A 22,836-nucleotide genomic window follows, 5' to 3' on the forward strand; every position below is an offset into this window, starting at 1 on the left:
GACATGTCCAAAGGCTAGCAATTTTTACAGCTCAGTCTTACTTCCCATGTGTCTCCCTTTAACATCCCCCCCCCCCCATTTTCCTGCTTCTCTTGTTTGATGGCTTTTTAGCTATTCATTGGATTTTACCTGTGCTACTTTGTTGGATTCAGGACTGGTGCCTCTCCCTTCACACCTCACAGTGTGTCCCTGCTCTGTGGTAGTCTAGTCAGGGGAAAGTGTGATTGCTGTAACTTCAGGCTCTGTACCACACTGTCATACACGCACGTAATGAATTACAAACTGCTGGGAGTTTGCAGCGTGCTGTGAAAATTGCCATGATTGAAACCTGCTCTTTGCAGGGACAAAAGCAGGAAGGCGCCAAGGCACTGAGCTGTTAAGTGCCTGACTCCCTATTCCTTCTGCTCTGGAGCAGAGGAGAGAAAATCACTAGCCATACACGTCAAGCTGCACTTTTGACTCTCATTCGGTTGGTTTCTCATTTCTCCATTTCTTTTTCCCTAACCTCAGCCTTTTTGAGTGATGCTGCCTAAGCTTTTCCCTCCCAGGAATCAGGATATTATTTCCATTGTCCTGGTAATGGACTCTCCCAAATCACTGGCCTCTAGGAATTCCCCAAGGCTCCCATTATCATCCACTCCTTGCTGCATAATGAGTAGAGTTCACAGGAGATGCTGACAAATGCAGACTGAATCCCTTCTGGCTCCCATTTTCTCCCCCAATACCTACACGCACCTTTAATCAGGGCAGGGCATTTGTGGCTTTCATCTTGCTCTCCGCAGACCTTGAAAGCAGCAGCAAAAGGAAGGTACACAGAAGCAATGTTTGACATTGCAGAATAGATGATGAACAGAAGCAAAAACTGATTTAGTTGCAAGTGTCGGGAAGTTGTGCTTGCCAAGACAGCAGTGCTGAAACTTTGAGTCTTTTTCTCTTATGCATCCTCTACACCCTTTCCTTTCCTGTGGTCTCAGCAAGTCCAGGTTTTGCTGTTTTCTTTGCTTTTCAACCAGGGAGTGATTGGTTTAGATTCAGAAGAAGAGAAATGTAGATTTCTTTGTGGGGAGAGAAATAAACTCATTCATTTCAAAAGAGCCACATGAAATGATTCCCTGGGAAATGAGATTCTCGATTGAAGAGCTCGCTTTTGCTGTAGATACCCAGGTTACAGTCCAGCGCTGAAGCGGTTATGTTCACATTCTCAATTTTCTGTGCCTCACTTCCCTCTTTTTTTACTAAGGATGTTTACATGAAACCAGGAGTTTTACTGGAGTTCAGCTACTTCCTCTCCCTTCATCCACACCCCCAGTGTCAGAATCCTTCCTCTGCGACTTGATCGTCTTCTCCACAGCAACCAGGATGCTGACTTTGCATGGGCGTAAGCATCAGGAATAGATGAGACGTTGAGAAACACAACCCCTTTCCATGCAATTCTCTCATTTGTGAAGAACAGGCTAGAGTGGGGAAAGGAAGAGTACGCATAGCGCTTAATAGAGAAACCAGGGTACTTCCTACAGGGGTCTGAAAGGCATCAGCAGGGTGTTTTAAGTGATGGGAGTTCCATGGCTTTAGCGCAGGGATGGGCAAACTGTGGGCCGCATCCGGCCCACCAGCCATTTCAATCCGGCCCTCGAGCTCCTGCTGGGGAGCGGGGTCTGGGGCTTGTCCCGCTCCAGCCGGGGAGCAGGGTTGGGGACCACTCTGCGCGGCTCCCGGAAGCAGCAGCATGTCCCCCCTCCGGCTCCTACGCGTAGGGGCAGCCAGGGGGCTCTGCTCTGCATGCTGCCTCCACCCCAAGCACTGCCCCTGCAACTCCCATTGGCCAGGAATCACAGCCAATGGGAGCTGCAGGGGTGGCACCTGCAGACGGGGCAGCTCACAGCAGAGCCGCCTGGCTGCACCTCCGTGTAGGAGCCGGAGCGGTGACATGCTGCTGCTTCCAGGAGCCACTTGAGGCCACCCAAAGCCTGCACCCTCTGAGCCTCTCCCCACATCCCAACCCCTTGCCCCAGTACTGATCCCCCTCCCACCCTCTGAACCCCTCGGTCCCAGCCTGGAGCCCCCTCCTGCACCTGGAACTCCTCATTTCTGGCCCCACCCCGGAGCCCGCACCCCCAGCCAGAGCCTCCACACATACATCCCAACCCCAATTTTGTGAGCATTCATGGCCTGCCAAACAATTTCCATACCCAGATGTGGCCCTCAGGCCAAAAAGTTTGCCCACCCGTGCTTTAGCGCAATAATTTATATCACAACGGCAAAGTAGTCTTGCTTAGTGTCCATCAGTTCCTCACCTGGCTGAGATGCTTGAACCAAAATGAGGCCATAACCACATAGGAAAGTTGCATCAGTTTAACGTAAGTTGGTTAATTTAGTTAAACTGGTGCAACCCTCGGTGTTGACGCTTTTATTCTGGTTTGAGAGATTCTTATTTTGATCCTTTTACCCAGCCATTTAAGCTGAAATGGGGGGGGCTGCTCTTAAACCAAAATAAAAGTGTCTAATCAGGGGGTTGCACCAATTTGGGTTCACACCATTGGTTAAAACAATGCAAATTTCTTGTGTGGACAATCCCTAAGTCCCCAGCCAGAGGATGAAGTCTGAAAAAGAGGCAAAGCGCATGTTGTTGTTAGCCTAATGTTTTGAACTAGGCAAAAATGAGATCTGCAAGTGCAAAACTGATGTGGCATTTAAGGAAAACTTGGAGCATTTTCTAGTGAGCAGTGTAGGAGTTGCTGTAAAGATGTGGTCCTACTGCTGTGGGCATTGGAGTTCAAGCATTTACCATAAAAATAGGGAAGTTTGCAAGTCAGTGGCTTTGTGAGTGGCTGGAGATCCCAGGGCTGTCAGATAGGTGAGAAGCACTCTGTCTGTCTGTCTGCTCAGGTTTCACTCAGAACTTGCACGGTCTGGCCCAACAGTGCGCGTCATGTAGCTGCACAGCTATGTCTCTGAAGACAAGAAATGGTGCAAACGCTTCCCAGGAGTGAAATTGCAACTTTCACATTGTTCCTTCAAGATAAACCCTAGAATGGAACATAAACTGCCACCTCCAATCTTAGCATCTCAGCTCTTTTAAAACTCAGGTTTTGGGACTCAGAGGAGTGTGTGGAAACACAACCAGCTGCCTTGAATCCATCTAATTACATCTACTTAAGTGTTGTGTTCCCCTCCCAGTTCCTCCTGTATACCACTTGCATAAGCCTGCATTGCTTTCCTTTGTCCGGACTAGCAAAGAGAATCAGAGTGGGACTCCCAACAAAGGCTCTGTATGAGACCTTCCTGTTACCAGGATCGCTTTCCGAACACCTTGAGTCCATATGCAAGACATAAGCAGGGGTCTCAACAAGTATTTAAACACAGCCATACCCTGTGAATGTGCTGCCGCCCTGCAGCATCTTTTGCTCTCCAGGGTTTATGAAGGTTTAAAACTAATCCGTTCTACAGCTAATTCCCCACTTAAGAGTTGCCTAACGAGCATCTGTAAATTTTCTCTGACTGAGTGTTCATTAGCAATCCACTGAAGTCTGGTGCAGGAGAACCCATTATACTGCTGCTCAGCCACACTCAAGCCTGACATGTTTTGTGTTTGGTTTGATCTGTACAGATGTTTGTCGTGGGTCATTTTGATTTTCATTTGTCACTCTCCAATGAGATGCATTTTATTTTATACCAAAGAACCAAACTATAAAAAGGATCTAGAGAGCGTCCACTTTCAGGGAGAAACTTACCAAGCAAATCTGTGGTGTTGGCAAACAGACTGAAGCTTGTTAATGGCTTCCTAGGAAAAGGCTGCTGTGATTAAAACCAAACCAGTGCCTTTCCTCTGGTTGGAAGCATGTACTTGACTTGGTGCTGCTGCTTTTCCCTTCGCTGTTCTTTTCCTTTACTTTGAGTTGCTTTTCTAACCCTTTCAGATTTATTTTGCTTTGGCTGACCCACTTTACCCTTAGCATCACCCCTTACTCCCTGTCTTCTCACAGGTCTGGCCCGAAGGGTTTCAATCTATCTTGACAGAAGTAAACAGGGAGGTGAGTGCTTTCTTTCCTCTTACCTATGAGCAGCTGGGGTGGGAAGGGCCTTCTAGTCAGACATGGCATCCCATTGAATGTCAGCTGGAAGGCTTTGCTTCTTCTGTCCCTCCCATTCCTTGTCTTGTATATATGTAGTTAATGAACAATGGGGAGTGTAATGACGAGTATTTGATGCTATCTGGATGGACCAAGGTGCCCAGTGGAGAGGACAGCAGGTTAATCTAATGTGGCTGCTGTGGTGTGGGGGCTTTTTGCAGGTGGAAGATGTGGGTAGTCTTTTCAGTACATAAAGCTCCTTCTTCGGTAGGAACGTTTCAAACCATCCTTGAATAAAAGGGTTTGAATGACGGCTTCCAAATGGTGACAACAGATATCGCATTGAGCCAGTGGGATTTTTGTGTGCGTGTTGTTAGTTAAATGTATGACACACCCATTATATCAAACTGTGACGGGAAAGAGAATAGCTGGTGCATCTTTGTTCTCAGGCTCTGTCTAGTGGGTTGAGTCCTTTGGCTAGTACATGTCTGGTAAATATTTCAAGCCCTGCCTTTACCTTCCATAAAAGTGTATGTAACTCCCCAGCCTTTGGCTGCGGAAGCCTGGGGGTTTGTTGGACATGAATCCCTTCTCTCTAATGAGCCCCTGAAGAGCGAGACAGATGGCGAACTCCTCAGAACACCATTTCTGTGTGTGTGTGAAAGTTGACGTAATCTTCATAGGCTGTTCATTAACTATTAATATTCGTTAGCTGAGAAGGGCAGGAATGTGTCTGTAGCGATTAGCAGAACAAAAGTGGTTGTATCAGTGGGCGTGATTCAGAGCTCTCTAATTAAGGGCCTTTGCCCTCTGTCTGACTGTTCAAGAAACAGAGCTGTGGGATTGGACTGTGCAAAGCTAATGTGTTACTAATAGCATCCTGGCTTTGCTAGGCGTTCACTGGCAAATTGAAAGGCTAAAATTAGAAAGTCTTGGCTAAAGGGAATTCCCTGTTCAGTAACTGGGCATCAGCTTAAGGAAATGCCAGACACTCCCATGTAGGAGCAATACTGCCAATGCTATGCAAGCAGCACTCTGTCCAGAGCGCAGAAATAGCTGTGAATCAATAAAAACGAGCACAACTGTTTAGCTCCCGGGCATTCTCCTAATGGAAAATGTAGCCGGGATTTCCCCATCTCTGTTGTGGAAGGAGTTCTTCAAAATGTACGAGTTTAACCATTTGTCTGATGGCCAAACAATCCAGATACGCCCATGTCAAATGCACAGGTTCTGCTAAAGCCCCAGGGGCATCCTTACATTCCATTGACTTCATGGGCCACAGCTGGGGTACTTAGATTGTTAGCTCTCTGGTGCAGGGTGGCACATTGTCTGGAGTGGTTCACGACAGCAGTGCCAACCTTATAGCAGACTGTCAAAAGGCAGGGCAGCCACCTCAAACTGGTTGGACGTTCTAGAATTAATTTCGCCAACCCGTTAACAAGTATGAACTCCTGAAGCACCTCAACAGTCTTACCATGGAGTCACAGACAGTCCCCTTGGGCATTCCAGTCTATCTGGCCACCTGGGCAAGCTGGGCTAAGTGATAGGTGGTTGCCATTCACCAAAGATCACAAAAGTTTCAGGTTACTCTCAGTCCCAAGAGATCAGGCACTTACCCCAGGTCAAATCTCTCACCAAAGACAACACTTGTCAGTTGTATCGTAAACTAACTAAGGCTTCATTAACTAGGAAAAAGAAATGAGTTATTTACAGGTTAAAGCAGGCAAACATATAAACACAAACGAGTTGCAGTCTGTAGTTTTAAAAGGTGGGAAAGCGGTAGTAATCTGTCAATACTGAATGTCTTTTAGGGCTAACTCAGGTTGAAAAATGTTCTTGTTCACTATCTTTATTTCCTTCTTTCAGAATTCAAGCTGATGGGATGAGCCCTTTTGCACACAGCCTGTGCTGGAGCAATTAGAAAAGTCTTTGTATTGTAATGTTCCACAGTGGCCCATTTAGTTTTGATTGTCCTCCCTGATGGGCAAGAGATGATCCCTTCTGACAGGCTGACTGGTTCAGGGAAACACTTTTTACAGTTATAAAGCAAAAACTTAAATATTACTTTATAGCATGTGATAAAGATATTGTAAGTGAGATTATTGCATGCAGCAACGTACAAGCATTTCATAAAGTCTAAACACATTATTATAAGTTCAGTACCCAACTTAACCATACTAAGCCCTGCTCTACGCTACAAACGTACATTGGAATGACTTTGTTGCTCAGGAATGTGGAAAAGCCACACCCCTGAGTGATGCAGTTAGACCAACTGAGCTCCCGCTGTGGACAATGCTGTGTCGATGGGAGGGCTTCTCCCACCAACATAGTTCCTGCCCCTCAGGGAGGTGGCGTACATACACCGACTGGAGACACTCTCCCATTAGCATAGGTAGTGTCTTCATGAAGCACTACAGTGGCACCTCTGCAGTGCTGTAAGTGTACACAAGCCCCAACACACTGGGGAAACACTGGTTTACAGCAAGGAATTTGTCTGTGCTTGACTGAGGCCTAAAGCCTGGGCAAGTCCTGGCACCTGGTTTGCCAGCATCACGAGGGGATCATCGTTTTGTTCTCTGTCTGTACACCGCCAAGCACAATAGGATCTTGGTCCATGAATGGGGCTTTTAGGCACTACAATAACATAAATAAAAATAATGAAAGCCCAATGGCAGCAAAGGTGCTAAGTAACTACCTAGAGGGCACGAGGCCACAGCTTCTTGTTTGTGTCTAGATTGGCCCTGGAGCCTCCTTAAAATGCTGGTGTGAAAAGAGGACAAAGTTGCGCCAAAATAACTATTAAAATTAATAATTTTAATTCACATCTTTTGTTATTTCCATGCAAGGCTATGTTGTTCCAAAATAGGAATAGCCTAGAATGGCTAGACATTTAAAACCCAATTAGTTATTTTTCAGTTCAGCACACCCTAGAGAGGCAGAAGGCTTCTGGTTAAGAGGAGGTACACAATGGAGTTCCTTTGAATAACGTTCTACAGTTAGTATTGACATTTTCACACATCACCTCTCTCCATGTGCCAACGGGAGCTCAGGTTGTGAAAGTGAGTGAGGACAGGGGATTTCCTTTGGGAGTATTCACAGGTGAGCAGACAAAGTCCAGGCATCAGAATCAAATGGTGGGGATGAAATAAACTCAGAAGGGATTGTATAAATCCTTGAAAGCGTATAAACTTCAGCATCCTCTTGATTTTCTAGCCTTGTGGCTCTGTGTGCGTGGAGAGAAGGGTGGAGTAGGAAACCTTTTCTGTCTCCCCTCCACCCACTTTTCACCTTAGTTGGCTCTGTGGGGTTTGTTGATTCAGATACGAAATACATGTATTCACTCTTACCTCGCGAATGGCTCTATTCTTTTCATCCCAGGGAAGAGAAAACAGCATGTGCTCGCCAGCTCATTCCCTCCCATCCGTTCCCCCAGCACTCCCAAAACAAAATGAAAAATTTCAAATATCATATTCTGAAAGAACAGGAGCTTGGCCTCTCAAGGCCTCCACTCTGCCTTTTAATAAAACTGACACTTTCTCTGGCAGTAAGTAGGCAATCTGGATAAGAGAGATGGCGGCTGCGGGGGGGATGCAGCAGTTGAGATCTCAAGGTATTAAAGTTAGCAGCCGGGGGAGGGGGTGCCGGATTCCAAGAAGAGGTTTCGAGCTAGAGCTAGCGTGTACAGGAGTTTGTCAGCTGTGCTGTGGAGGAAGCTGCAGCAGACCAACTGCCTGCCCTAATACACAGCTAGCCAACAGGGGCCAGGTGCTGAGTGAGATAAAAGCCAGAGAGGGCCAGCACGGGAAGAGGAAGGTAGAAGTGAAACCCCAAATCTCTCTTGAGGGTATGCATCCGAAGAAGTGGGCTGTAGTCCACGAAAGCTTATGCTCTAATAAATGTGTTAGTCTCTAAGGTGCCACAAGTACTCCTGTTCTTCTTGAGGGTTGGTATCTGCTCCTTTGAGGGTGGAGAAATAGAGAGAAGCACCTTAGGTAAAGACAGTTCCTTTATGGAAATAAAGTAATTGGATAGGTTTCAGAGTAACAGCCGTGTTAGTCTGTATCCACAAAAAGAAGAACAGGAGTACTTGTGGCACCTTAGAGACTAACAAATTTATTAGAGCATAAGCTTTCGTGGACTACAGCCCACTTCTTCGGCTGCATCCGAAGAAGTGGGCTGTAGTCCACGAAAGCTTATGCTCTAATAAATTTGTTAGTCTCTAAGGTGCCACAAGTACTCCTGTTCTTCTTAAAGTAATTGGAGAAGCTGCAACTCCAGGACAAGGGTTTTGGGTGTTTTAAATTAAATTCCCAGAGTCATAGATACTTTTCCTTTTCTCTGTGTCACTGGAGGTAGTGCTTGGCATGGAAAGAGTGTCACTTAAAGATACATTTTAGGAATGAATGAAGAATGAGGTAATGCAGTCTTCCCACTGCTGCTTTGAAATTAAAATGGAGATACACCTCATTGCTTACCCGGGAGGGCCCCTGTTCAAAAGATCAGCAGGGTGTCTCTGAGATCCTTTGGTATTGTGGTCCATACAGGCATTTGCAAACTCATCAAAATGCCAAGTACAGGTTGGCCACATTCCAGCAATGATAAAAATAAGTGCACACACTTGGAATGAATCTGCTTTCAACGCCAGGGTTATTTATTGAAATTTATACAGGGAACTATCCCATCGAGATATATATCTGATTTTTAGAGGGAATCCTGCAGGGAACAGCCGTAGAAAGTTACCGCTTCAAGAACAGTTGTTGATATGCATTGCCTATATATCTTTTTACATCATGCGGAACTGCTAGCCCTTGTGTTAAAAGGCTCAGCTAAAACCCCTTTCAAAATTGTTTTCTTGAGTTGTGGAAGACTACTTGTGTTTTATCATCCAAGAATGTAGGAAAGACATGGTCTCAAGAAATGATGTTGTTAAAGGAGCTGTACTGTCCAGGTTCATGGTCCTAAAATTCACGGGTTTTTAAAAATTCCACAAATTCAGTTACCAGATTTCCCTATGGGTGCAAGTGTATCACACCATTCCCTGCTTTGTCTGCCCCATGCTGGTGAGCAGGCAGGAATGTGGGGAAATCCATATCAGAGACTCAGTCTCTATGGCTCACTCAGAGTGGAGGAGTCGTGTACTCTTTCAATACGCTGCCTTCTCATTGGGGCAAAGCACCGGCCGAGCAGAGTGATTGCCCAACATGCTCGAACCTGTACGCCAAAACACAGCTGGTAGACTTCACTCTAAGCCCTAACATCCCGGAGATGGGTCCCTTTTAATTTAAAAAGGAAACATTAGTGAACAGAGTGCCAGGGCAAGTCCATGCCACCGTGCTACATCGGCACAGCTGCACCACTGTAGCATGTCTGGAGAAGATGCGCTATGCCGATAGGAGAGCATCTCCTGCTGACATCGCGCGGTGTGGACACCACTTTGTCAATGTAACTTACGTCTTTAAGGGAGGTGTCATTTTCACACCCCCGAGCAACATAAGTTACATTGACTTAAGCAGTTGTGTAGACCAGCCCCCACTTCTGTTTTTCATACCGATGGTGCCAGGAATTTAAAATGTTAACCTGAGCCAATAATGGACCAGGTTTCCATTCTTGAAACACTAAAACCCTCTGCCTCCTTTAATAAACATAAACTTGCCCTATAATTGATAACATGTAGGAGTAACGTCACTGTATATTGTGGAGTTTTCTTGTGATTAATATTTTACAGGCAAAAGAAGCCTTCTCGTTTACATACTCGTGAATAATTCAGATTTATATAAAAAGTTGCTAGTTCTTTTGCTCTTTTTCAACACAAGTTAAGCTTCTTGTTTGGAGTTCTCTAGTTATTTGTTCCTTATAGCACATCTCATTGAACGGGTTTGAAAACGTATCGTATCAGCCTCTTGTTTCTCACCGGTTGCTCTTGTCACCTGCTGCAGCCCGTTGAGGCTGGAAGCTGAGATTTCTTGGGATGTCATGCATGCCTGGAATTCAGCACACGTGCAGCCTCTGGTGACGAGAGGTTGAACAGCTCTCAGGTTGCGGGTATTCAAAGTCTCTCATTAAGGAGAATGCCAAGAGTTTTTTCTCTCTTGTGCCTGGGTTGTTTGGGGTAATATGAGAACCACGGGGACCCCCTTGGAGCAACGTGTGTCAGATGAGGTCAAAATTGTATATCCCATTTTGTCGAGGAGGGTTGCTCAGAAGGGCACACTAGAGAGAAGATCATTAAAGCTGTGGTTATTGAAATCTGAGATGTAGCCTGTCCAGTCTCAGGAAACAGAGGTGATCAGATACTACAATGATGGAGCCCATCAAAGCATTAGTGGATAGTGGGGGATATAGTGCAACCCATAGGACTGTGCATTTGGGTGTTGGCCACATTACATGGATTAAAAACTGCCTAGCTGGTGGGTCTCAAAATGTCACTTAAAACAGGGAATCGTCATCGAGTGGGCATGTTACCAACAGGGTCCTGCAGGGATCGGTTCTTGGCCCTGTGCTATTTAACATCTTTATCAATGACCTGGAAGAAAACATAAAATCATCATTCACAGAGCTTACAGATGACACACAAGAATTGAGGGAGTGGAAAATAATGAAGAGGACAGGTCACCGTTTGAGAGTGTTCTAGATATTTTGGTAAACTGGGCACACGCAAACTATCGGTTTTTTGAATATGGTTAAATGTAAATGTATGCATCTGGGAGCGAAGAATGCAGGCCTACTGACAGGCTGAGGGACTCTATCCTGGGAAACAGTGACTGAAGAAAATGTGGGGGTTGTGGTGGATAATCAGCTGAATGTGATCTCCCAGTGTGATACTGTGACCAAAAGAGCCAGTGTGATCCTGGGGTACATAAACAGGAATCTCGAGTAGGAGTGGAGAGGTTCTTCCATCCTGTGTCCAGTTCTGGTGCCCGCAATTCAAGAAGGATGTTGATAAATTGGGGCGGGCTCAGTGAAGAGCCACGAGAATGATTAAAGGATTGGAAAACCTGCCTGAGAGTGGTAGACTCAAGGAACTCAATCTATTTAGCTTAACAAAGAGAAAGTTAACGGGTGACTTGATTACAGTCTATAAGTACCTACATGGGGAACAAATATTTGATCATGGGCTGAGAAAGGTATAACACAATCCGATGGCTGGAAGCCGAAGCTAATCAAATTCAGACTGGAAATAAGGTTTAATTTTTTAACAGTGAGGATAAATAACCATTGGAACAATTTACCAAGGGCTGTGGTGAATCCTCCATCGCTGACCATTTTTAAATCAAGATTGGATGTTTTTCTGAGAATCTAAGAATTATTTTGGGGACGTTCTCTGTCCTGCGTTATAAAAGAATTCAGACCAGATGATCACGTTTCCTCTGGCCTTAGAATCTATGATTCTGTAAGTCGGTCCACCCATTCCTACACACCTTTCTCCAATTTGAACTTTAGTTTTGTTGAGCACTGAAGAAAGGGAAGTCCCTTCTGCAAGATGCAGTCTCTCCACATGTTCCCCCAGCTGGAGGGGACTCCTACATATGTGAAGCATCCTCTTCAAAATTAAGTTCCATCCCTCTTCCTCTCCAGAAGTGGAATCTCTCACGGCGCCCTTCTTTGGTGTGAATTCTCTGTCTTTCCAACTTGTGAAATCTCTCATGATGAGAAACCTCCACCTTTGTAAGAAACAAAAATTTCCACTTACCCTCCTGAAGATCCCAGTGACTATAAAAAGAACAAATTCCCCATGGCTACCCCAGAACAAGCTTATTAATAATTGGCACCAACAATGCCAGCCAAAATCCTACGACTTCTTATCCCTCCCAGTGGAGTAAAATCTGCAGGTTCCAGCTGGTTTAGGGATTATTGCTGCTGATCAAACTGAAGAAGATAATGGTCTTCAAACTGGGGAACATGAATGGAAATTTGGGAGCTTTAAAACTGCCTAGCAGAGCCTTGCCTATTTAACTCCATCAGTGATGTAATGGCCGTATCCATCTCAGGCCTGCCAGGTTTATCTTGTCACCTGGACCATAAACAAGATGACAAATGAAAACACTTTGGGGGTGCTTATAAGCTAAACCACTGCCTGCTTGTTTGCTTGGGATGTCTAGCAGCCCTCAGAGCGGCTGGGCAATCCAAAGTAACTCACAAGATAAAGATACGAGCTGTCAGCTTAGCTGTGGGTCCTGAATTTCCTGTAATAAGATGAGCCCATCAATGTCAGTGTCTTCTGATCCTGCAATATGAGGTGAGATCAGGAGAGGGCTCGGTTGTGCTTTTCCAGGAGGGGAAGTAGGTAGCAAATTAGGTCTGCATCTGCACAAAACACTGTCATCCCACTGTCCTCAAAGCAGCTTACTATTCATGAGTGCTTCAACTTCTGTGCTTCGTGCCCTGTCCAATTCTGGCAGCCGACCTCTTTCCTTGTGGCGGATGTTTGCTTTGCTAAATGGTGTCGGTGGGCCTCTAATGGCAACCAGAGCATTGCAAGGTATTTAAGTTCCTGCTAGTGCTAATTTTGAAGAGCAAGATAAGAAAAATCCGCACTGAATCCCTTTTTGAGAAGGCACCTCCGTGTGTCTCTTTGGGGTCTTTCTAGCATTAGAATCTTTCACGAAAGGTCCGGATGGAAGCAAGAGAAATGAGGCTGCAATCCTAATCTATTACAGGGTTAGTGTCTGACCCTTGTGAGTCTTCTGCTGTAATATGTTTGGCACCATGTTCTAATCTGTACTATGAGAGCACCAGTGCAAAGAGAGGAGACACTAGACTCGATCTTGGTTTGTATAAAAGAGAACTTGTGCATGTAAGAGAATGCAAACATCTGTGCAATGAAATTCATTTCAGGTTTCCTTGCCCTGGGATTTTTTTTTTTCATCTCTGTATGTTCGTATGTATAGAAATCTCTCTGGGAAACCCACAGATCCAGGGTCAGTCAGTCTCCCAGCAGAGGAAGCAAAAGGTAATTGGTATATGGCTTTCTGCTTAAAGCAGAACGTCTAGGCACTGTGCTGGCAGCTTGTAGCTAGTGTAAAGACCATTCTAATTAAATGTATTGGAATTCTTCCTTGGAGATTACCCCACCAATTAGGAGTTTGCAGAGCCTGCTATTTCCCAAGTCCAAAGTAGCCTACCTAGCTTTGACATTAGTATGCTGTGTACTTACGCACTGTTGACTCTCTCTATGGTTTTTACCACTTAATCCTCTCAATGGGAGAAGGGGTGAAAGCCAGTCATTTGTTGAATAGAAATTGCCGTACCAGCAAAGATCACTGGTACGTATAGTCGGCCAACCTCTCTGTAGTAGGGGTCCGTATCAGATGCTTCAGGATAAGGTAAAGCCCTTGTAATGCTCCAGTACCATGGAAGGAAATTTCTGCTAGACCCCTGCTGGCAATCAGTTTATGCCCTGAAGCATGAGGATTGAGAACCCTTGTACATGTATTCTAGCTCGTGTAACTGCAGAATGTTCTCCTTATCCATACACACTACTTTTTTTTTTTTTTTTTTTGAGTCTTACTGAGCTATTTAACTCAATATCTTGCAGCAGCAAATTCCACAGCTTCACAATTCCGTGTGTAAAAACGTCCTCTTAATCACAGCCAATATTTCGATTTGAGTGGGGATAAGAAATCATGGCAATCCATGGAGTCCATAGTCCTTTGAAAGCAGTGCTTTGGCCATGCTGGGTGCCTTAACTCACGCCAGTCCAGTCTACTCAAGACAATCTTTAGCCTAGTATTTTTACAGGGTGATGAATAATTTATGGATCCATCGTCCTGCAGAGGGCTGATTCCATTTTCCTGTAGAGGCCATCTGGACCTTTTGGAGCGTCTGCCAGAAGGGGACTTTGCTGAGCAGAGAGATTCCCCTTCCAGCTCGAGGGGGAGCAAGTGTCTTCTATAGCACACCTAGTCCAATGATTGAGGGGCGTCGTTTAGAACTCAGGAACAGCTGGTTTGGCCCAGTTTTGAGTGAGTGTGTGTGTGATTTTAAGATTCTCCTCGCTATACTAAAAAGTGTCAGATCCCAAAACTTGGTCTTTGGCTCTGTCAAGCTCTGCTTGTGTTTATGTGAAGAATAATTTCCATGTCCTGTGTTTTTTCTAGGAGCAGGGATGGTGGTGGACTGGGAACAAGAGACTGGGCTTCTCATGACATCAGGAGATGTGCGGATTATCCGGATCTGGGACACAGATCGAGAAATGAAAGTACAGGTAACAGCTGCATGTTTGCCCCTTTAACTCATTCACTGCTAGTGGAGCTTACAGGTCTCCTAGCTGACTCCCTGGACTTAGGCACCAGGGAGCGTATTTCCAGGACACATACCATCCAGCGATTTAACAAACACAGTTCACAGGTTCTCAAACTGTGGTCTCCAGAGAGCAGACTTGTCACATGATGCTGGCTCTCCCCTTTTCCAGCTGCAAAGTCCCATTATGAGACAGCTAAAAATACTCTAATACTTTCCTAACATTACCGTGCTTTTCCCTGTAGGAAATTGCTGAAGCTGAATGTTATGCAATTGCATTTGGGAGAGGAGGAGAGCAGGCAGTCACGAATGGGAGGCCAGGTATAGGATATGGTCTCCCGGTTACAGTATAGTCGAGCTATAAAACACCTTGAGAGGGTAAAGTGCCGTGATGGAGAGGGTCAAGCACCCCTCAGACTCTGTAGCTTCAGCTCCTAGAATTCTCTTGACATTATACAGGGCTAATCCTTAAAACACTGTCATTTTCCTTCCCACCTGCCATCCGAGGCCTGATTCAGGAAAGCATCTTTATTCGGAAAGGTACTTACGCATGCACTGAAGTGCTTTCATGGATTCCAAGGCCAGAAGGTACCCCTTTGATCATCTAGTCCAGGGGTTCTCAAACTTTTTTGCCCCACGACCCACTTCTAACAACAAAAATTGCTACGCGACGCCAGGCAGGGGGGCCAGGGCCAAAGCCAGAGCCCCACCACTGTTGGCAAGGCGGCCAAAGCCAAATCCCAAGGCCTTCAGCCCCAAACGGGGGGTGGAGGGGGTGATCTGTAATCTGAGCTGCCCCCACACTCAGGGCTGAAGCCCTTGGGCTTTGGCCCCGGGCAGTGGGGCTTGGGCTTCAGCCCTGGGCCCCAGCAAGGCTAATGCCAGCCCTTGGCGACCCCATTAAAATGGGGTCCCGACCCACTTTGGGGCCCCGACCCACAGTTTGAGAACCGCTGATCTAGTCTGAACTCCTGTGTAACACAGGCCGCAGAAGGTCCCCAAAATAAATCTTTTTTAGAAAAATATCCAGTCTTGATTTTTAAAATTGTCAGCAATAGAGAATCCACCGTGACTCTTGGTGAACTGTTCCGTTGGTTATCTACTTTCACCGTTACACCTTATTTTCAGCCAAATAGATTGAGCCCTTTGAGTTTGTCACTCTCAGGCAGGTTTTCTAATCCTTTAATCGTTCTCGTGGCTCTTCTCTGGACCAGGGCTTGAATGCTTAGGATGACATCCATCTGCGACATTATCTGATCTCACACCAGTCAAGTAAAGTCAGTGGAGTTACTGACTGAAACCAGTATGACTGAGATCAGAATCCGGCCCAGTACTGTGTGCCCACAGACGTGCCCACTGCTTCTGCAAATGGCTGCACAGCATCAACCATCTCTTAGACCAGTGGTTCTCAGCCAGGGGTACGTGTCCCACTGGGGATACGCAAAGGTCTACCAGGGGGTACGTCAACTCATTTGATTTGCCGAGTTTTACAACAGGCACTGGAGCCCTACAGCAGGACTGGGATCCCGCGGTGCTGCAAGACGCACTGCCATAACAGCAGGAGAGAGATAAAAATTCCACAAACAATGTGGGAGTGAGTATTACAGAGCGTGATGGGAGCAGGGTTTAAAAATAGTCCTCCCACACCACAAACAACATGAACACTCCAGCCAGCAGCCACCACTCTCCAGCTGCCCTGGTCTGAAGGCAGCACCGCCACCAGCAGCAGCTCAGAAGGGTGGCACAGTATGGTATTGCCATTCTTACTTATGTGCTGTTGCTGGCAGTGGTCCTGTCGTCAGAGCTGGGCAGCCGGAGAGTTTTTAAGTGAGGTGAAACTTGGGGTATGCAAGACAAAGCAGACTCCTGAAAGGGGTGCAGTCGTCTGGGAAGGTTGAGAACCACTGTCTTAGACCGTTTCCTTTCAGATCTCTGGGGCGCTGCTGAATTTGCCTTTCAGGACTCCAAGGCTTACCATTACTTTCATAACAGTCAAATGCTTCCCACCTTTAAAATGCTCCTGCACCAAAGCACATATATTTCCATTTAAAATAAATGAGGACAAAACCTGTCAGCTTGCATGTCAGCCGTGATCCAATTAAAATGATGTTTAGGTATGTAAAGAGAAGCAGCAGGTCTGCAAGAATAAAGTCACCATGCAGGGGAAAATGAAAACTAGTCTCCAAAGCTTTTAGAGATTAATTACCTCTCGATGCACATTAATTATGACACTTCTGACCCTGCAATGCAGCATAATTAAGCCTATGCTAATCTTAATTATTTTCAAACATTATTTTATCTGTGTAAATTAGAGAACATCAGAAATCAGTAGGGTGAAAATATTTTAAATTAGAATCGTTAATGATTGTATTGAGAGTATCTAAAAGCGGTTGTTGTTTTTTTTGTGCAAATTGGTTTTGTGGAGATCCTGACGATCAAAACTTCCTCAGTCGCTCTACAAAGCTGAGATTCAGCACCGAGAGCAGGGGAGCCATGTAATCCAAGCTAATAAAGATGCCTTCCCACCCTTTGAACCACTGCGAGAATACCTTTGGGGGCACATTGCATATAGTGGCGGAGCAAGTACTTTCTTTCCACACTAGCTGCATGTTCCTGGCACAGAGAATAAAATCCAGACGTGGATCTTATGGAGTTAGAATAAGCATGTAAAAACAGCCCCCAAAGTTAGGTGTCTCCAGCAAACAGTTAATTCAGCAAAGGCTGCAAATGACAGCTAGAGAAGGTGAATGCACACAGGAACAAAGCCAGGATTCGGGTGTGAAATTAGCTAATGCAATTCCAAAGTGCCTCTTCGATTGTTACCCTGGCTTGAAAATGTTACTCAGTTTTAGCTGTTTAATTCTTCTTCCCAGTTGTACACCTATTATTTTGACTGATTCTTTTGTTTGTAGCAGATAAAGAGGGCAAAGCTACATTAGAATAATAGTGTAGGGTGTATTTCACCAGTATCCTGGTGCGTTACATTCTTATTCTCCAAATCAATACTTTTAAAAATGTTTGCAGTCTCTGGCTTCTGATGATACCCCGAAAGTACAAACTGTTTTATCCTAGTTCAGGGAAGTGGGAGAGTGGACTGCTGGGTTCTAGGCATGGCTTGGCACTGTTGCACTCTGTTCTCATACACAAGTCACTTAATGAGACAAGAAATCATCAGATACTCTCACACAAACTGGAATTTAAATTCCACTTTTTCTCGCTAATATCATGGGACCAACATTTCTACAACAACACTGTAAACAGCAAGTCACTTAATGACACGATGCCTTAACTTATCCATCTGTAAAATGGGAGTAATAATTCCCAGCCTTACAGGGGGGTTGTAAAGGGTTTTGTGATCTACTGATGAGAGGTGTAAGAGAGAGCCAAAACACTGATAAAGTAAAAATGGAAATGACAAAACAGAATGGCTGTTATTACCCAGAATGACTCTAATTATGACTAATGGGAGACATTTTCTGGCAAAATGATTTTATTCTTTCCAGAGAACAAAGAGGGTTTCAGAGCTAATGGCAGATTAAGTGCTCCCATGGTATATATCAGGGGTTGGCAACCTGCGGCACGCGTGCCAAATGAAGACTTGGCACACCACTTCCCAAAGATTGCCGACCCCTGGTATATATTATGATATACAGTAGAAACCTGTGAAATGAAAAGGCCTCCTGTTGTACCAAAGCTTTTCTTAACAGGTCTGTTACCATTGCCAAGGTAACGCCTCTTCCAGGAAATAGATTTTGGTTTGATGCATGGGAATGGCTCCCTCTTAACAGATCTATTCTTTGATCAGATCCAGTGTCCTACTGCCTTTCAGTCCTCTACAAGTTTGTTACTCCTTTCTCAGAGGCACGTTCAAACTGCCTCGCAAGATTTGTCTGTGTGTTGGTTTGGTGCAGAGGGTTATGACTCCGCAGGTCCGTTCCTTTAGCAGGAGTTTAAGGAGAGGCTGCTGCCTATAACAAGTGCTGTATCTCCCCTTTTCATGTAGGTTTGGTTTCTTTTTTACATGTCTGACTTAGCTGCAAGCTATTTATTTTCAGCAAGTGTGTGTCTCTTCAGTGGCTCATCTCCTCCTGCTTTTTTATTATCCCCCCTGCCTTTCTAGCAGCATTTACAACCAACAGAAGCTGAAGATGGTTTATGGAAAGAATTCCTTGCAGACATTTATCTTAACTAATTAGGTGTTTTTAGGAGGAGAATAACAATGATTCTTCCTTTCTGAAATGGACTTTCTCCTTTATTTTGGTGTGTAAAGTTTAATTATTCCCAAAAGCTGATCTTTGAACAGCGCTCTTTGTGCTGCCACAAAGGAAACCCACGTTTGTGTCTCCCTGCCCAGGCTGAGCTCTGAGGATTAGGGCAGTGACTTATTCAGGCTGCAGGGACTGTCCTGATTCAGTGACCCCATACTCACCGCTCACTGATTCCTGTAATTGCCTTGACAACAGCCTGGCAGAAAGCTAGCCATCTCTGGGTATGTCTAAACAGCGTTTTGGAGCGAGCCTCTTAGCCCGGGTCTGCAGACTTGAGTTAGCAGGGCTTGCGCGAGCGCTCTAAAAATAGCGGTGTGACAGCTCTTTGAAGTTGTTACTCTGGTTCTGAAGCCCACCCCCTTCCCTAGGCTTCAGAACCTGAGCTCCGGCCCGAGCCATAACTTCCAAGTGCTGTCCACACAGCAGCTTTTAAAGCGCCAGCCCAAGTCCTGAGCTCAGAGGCTCCTTCTGAAATGCTGTGTAGACGTATTCCTTTTGTCCCAGCTGGAGGTTCAGTTCTGCCCCCATGTGAGCGCAGAACTGCAGGGTTCATAACCTTACAGGGGAGGGGAGAATGTGGAAAATCACAGTTTAAATTGGGTTGTGATCCTGGTAAAGGAGAGAGGAGATTCCTTGAAACACGTAGGCGAGCCTGGGTCCAGCAGAAGGCCCTTCTGAAGGTACCTAATGGGTACATCTACACTGCAATAAAAGACCCGCAGCATGGCCATGGTTGGCTCAGGTCAGCTGACTCAGGCTAATGGGGCTCGGGCTGCAGGGCTGAAAATTGAAGTGTAGACATCTGAGGGGGGTGGGTCTCAGCCCAAACATCTCTGCTGCAATTTGTAGTCCCACAGCCTGAGCCCTGCGAGCCCAAGTCGTTGGACCCGTGCTCTGAGACTCGGTGCCACGGGTTTTTTATTGCCGTGTAGATGTACCCAATGTTTCCTATTTTGGGCTGTGGACTTTGGAGGCTCTTTAGTCTTTCAGCCTGGTTTGTGTGTGTGCTTTGTCCCTAGGATATCCCCACAGGAGCTGACAGCTGTGTGACCAGCCTGTCGTGTGACTCTCACCGCTCGTTGATCGTGGCAGGGCTCGGTGATGGCTCCATCCGTGTCTATGACAGGAGGATGGCTCTGAGTGAATGGTAACTAACTGCAGCATTCCCTTTAGCCCACTGCAGTCCCCCTGACTGGCAAATGGTCTCCTCCCTGAGTCTTACTGGTCTCTTGTCGTAAAGGCTCCACGTTCGCAGTGCACTTACCAGCTGTCACACTGGCTACAGTAACTAGAATGTGTCACTGAAAGAATTTGTAATGTTTCAGTGAGCCCTTTATAGCCTTCGTTATAGTACATGTGTGCCCAGTCCCGTTTGTTAATATTGTCCCACCTCAGCAACCTTGCTGTAAGCCTGTTGGTTCAGGGATTGTCTCAGCTGACTCAAAGCTCTGTGGTACTTGCCTGCCTAGTGACAAGGATCATGTCCTGCATCATTAGTGTGAGAAGGAGTGGCCCTTTTCTTCACCTCTGTGATTTCAGCCAGCAGGACTCAGAAGGCCCCCCGCTGCAGAGTTCTGGCTGCAGATATTGGAGGTGCTCACTGTGCCTCCTCAGATTTCCTCTGTCTTCCTTCCAAAAAGTTTCCCCTTTCTCTGCTTGCTCCTCAGCCGCGTCATGACCTACCGGGAGCACACAGCCTGGGTCGTGAAAGCATATTTGCAGAAACATCCTGAAGGCAACATCATGAGCGTCAGGTAAAAGAGTCTTGGATATTGGAGACATTTTCTTCTCCCTTTAAAAATTGGTCACTGATATGTCAACACCAAAGAAGGTAAAGCTCTGCACGCTGGCATTTCAGCTCAGCAGTTAACTCCTGCTCCAAAAGTTGGTGAGGAAAGGGAGGGAGACGGAAAGAAACCTGTAGCCTACCTGGAAGTGCATGAGGGGGTTCTAGGAGATATTGTATGCTCTGTTTCTGCCTCCTTGTTGCAAATGGCCTTGTGGGGGTCCTAGGTGAGAGGACATAAGAAGGGAGGATGTTCACTCTGCATCCCCTGGGCATATTGCTTGCTGGATTACTTCACCATCTAGCAATTTTCTACACATAAATCTATTTCTGCTGCTCAGTAAATACTGTGTGGAGAGCAGCCGATATTTATTTGCCTGTTAAAGGGACAGCAGAATACAATTTACGGTCACAAAGCTGCACTTTGTCCACCGAGATGCTCTTCTTCCTTGTTTACAGAATGTAAACAGAACATAATTCTCCAGGATGTAATGCTTTCCTGAGGCAGGGGATAGAGTGGCAAAATTTATCACGATTTTTAGAAAGGGGCTTAAATGGTGCAGCTGCCAGATTTGTAGTGCTCCCATATTAGAGTTTTTAATCTTCCTCATAATCTCCCTCAGCAATCCCAGGGAGCCAGGTTGGCATCCCTGCCTTGCATGCCTCTGTCTGAAGGAACAAACATTCGCTTCCTCTCCTCCACATCCTCCTCAGCAGTGTCAGAAAGACAGGAGAAAATCTCTGGTCCCCCATCCCAAAGCAACTGGACTCTGGTCAAACAAGCCATCCTGCAGTTCATTTCCTCTCCCGAAAGGAATGCCTTCGGGCTTGGAATAACTACGGTATCCGTGAAGAGTGGCTTTTATAAAAGAATTCTCACCAGCAACTGGTTCCAGTATAACTATTTCTTGAAAGGCCTCAGACATTTGTGTTGCTAACTCCACATAGCAGGAAGTCACCACACACACATACACACACACCCACACTCACACTCACACTCACTCACTCTCCCAAAAGCATTCACAAGCAGCTCAATAGTGTTAATAAAATCCATTCCATGCTCTTACTACATTTTATTGCACGCAAGAAGCAACTACAACAGTACACCGTCCTCGTCAGGAGGGCGCCCTCTGCTCATTGGGAAGGGCGCTCTGTGCATGGCTGGGGTTGGTTAATTTCAGCTGAGCCTCCCTTTCTTGCCAGCCTGGATTTGAGCCCACAGGTTAGTGGAAGGGAGAGCCGCTAGCTGGACCCCTTCCCCCCACTTCCAGGGTTTGATTTCTGAAAAGGGCTGGGCAGCTAACTCCAGGCCCAGCCAGGGGAAGGAGGAAAGGGGAGCTGAAATCAAGCTAGCTCCACCTTTGATCCTGTAGTAAGGGCTTCATCCCTGGAGGCACCGTGCCCCCCGCCCCATTGGGGCACAGGGCCCTGTCTCACCCCACCCCACCTTCCATCCGTGCGGCTCTCCTCGCTGGCTAACCTGCCTCCCCCGCCTCGCCTGCTTCATTAGCCGGCTTTCCCTGCATCACAGGGTGTGCTGCCTACTACGGAGTAGCGAGAAAGAACATTTGGGTAAAAACAAGCCCTGGCAAATGTGCTGCTCTTGCCAACATGCGCCTGGCTTTAGCAAAGTATTTAATTAGCCTCCACAGATTTAATTTCCTCTCCTGCAAATTATAGTGATCTCAGCCCAAGCAGCCCTGGGATGCGATTCCTTCCGAGGACACGCTCCATTGAGACGTAATGACATTGACTTGGGGTGCAACAGAACATAGTAAGAAGAGCACGGAATAAATTTTATTAACACCCTTGAGCTGTTTGTGAATGATTTTGTCACTATACATATTGGTGACGTCTTTCTCTGAGTGGCACTGTGATTGGCAGTGACCGTCACTAGATTTATCACTGGTCAGTTGGACACTTACTTTCTCGCTAGGGAAACCAAAAAGTCACTAAATCTAGTGACAAAGTCACTAAGTTGGCAATGCTGGCAATAATTACCCAGCGGAATCCTAGAGGACCCTCATCTGGATCAAAAAGCACGAGAGAATGCGATTATAACCTAGAATAGACCATTGTAACCAGATCACCAGGGGAAGCTCATGCATATGGCTGAAGGGATTATGACACCTAGGCTAGATAGTCATGTGGTCCTTTGTCCAGCCATTTTGATCTAACCGCTAGGGCCATGATTAGATTGTCCGATTCTCTAATAGCCCTTTAAGGATTCTTATTCCACAATCGCAGCCTTACAGATTCATGGAGCATTGCAAGAGGTAGGCCTCGCTAGCTGTGCCTTAGACTCACTTCCTAATTGTGCTTAATTGTGGGGAAAATATGTCAATTGCGGGGAGGGGAGGGGAGGGGGAACAGCATGTCTGGTATAGAGAGTCACCTGTGCCCGTAAAGTAATCTAGCTTTAATAATCCCTCTGCTTAAGGAATAATCAGCAACCGAGTTCTTAAATTTTCAT

At 46.0% G+C, this 22,836-nt stretch overlaps 1 protein-coding gene across 2 annotated transcripts in view; it reads left to right on the plus strand.

Moving 5' to 3' along the window:
* Positions 1-22,836, plus strand: part of RPTOR (regulatory associated protein of MTOR complex 1) — a 293,281-nt gene that overhangs the window by 264,047 nt on the left and 6,398 nt on the right. The window contains exons 29-32 of one of the 2 annotated variants that reach the window (XM_054047579.1): positions 3,984-4,031; positions 14,168-14,274; positions 19,597-19,724; positions 20,245-20,331. In XM_054047579.1, coding sequence (XP_053903554.1) covers positions 3,984-4,031; positions 14,168-14,274; positions 19,597-19,724; positions 20,245-20,331 — 370 coding nt within the window. The remainder of the gene's footprint in view (positions 1-3,983; positions 4,032-14,167; positions 14,275-19,596; positions 19,725-20,244; positions 20,332-22,836) is intronic. The other variant, XM_054047580.1, reaches the window with a different exon arrangement.

The sequence above is a fragment of the Malaclemys terrapin genome, chromosome 13 (genome assembly GCF_027887155.1).
Source record: "Malaclemys terrapin pileata isolate rMalTer1 chromosome 13, rMalTer1.hap1, whole genome shotgun sequence".
NCBI classification, from domain to species: Eukaryota; Metazoa; Chordata; order Testudines; family Emydidae; genus Malaclemys; species Malaclemys terrapin.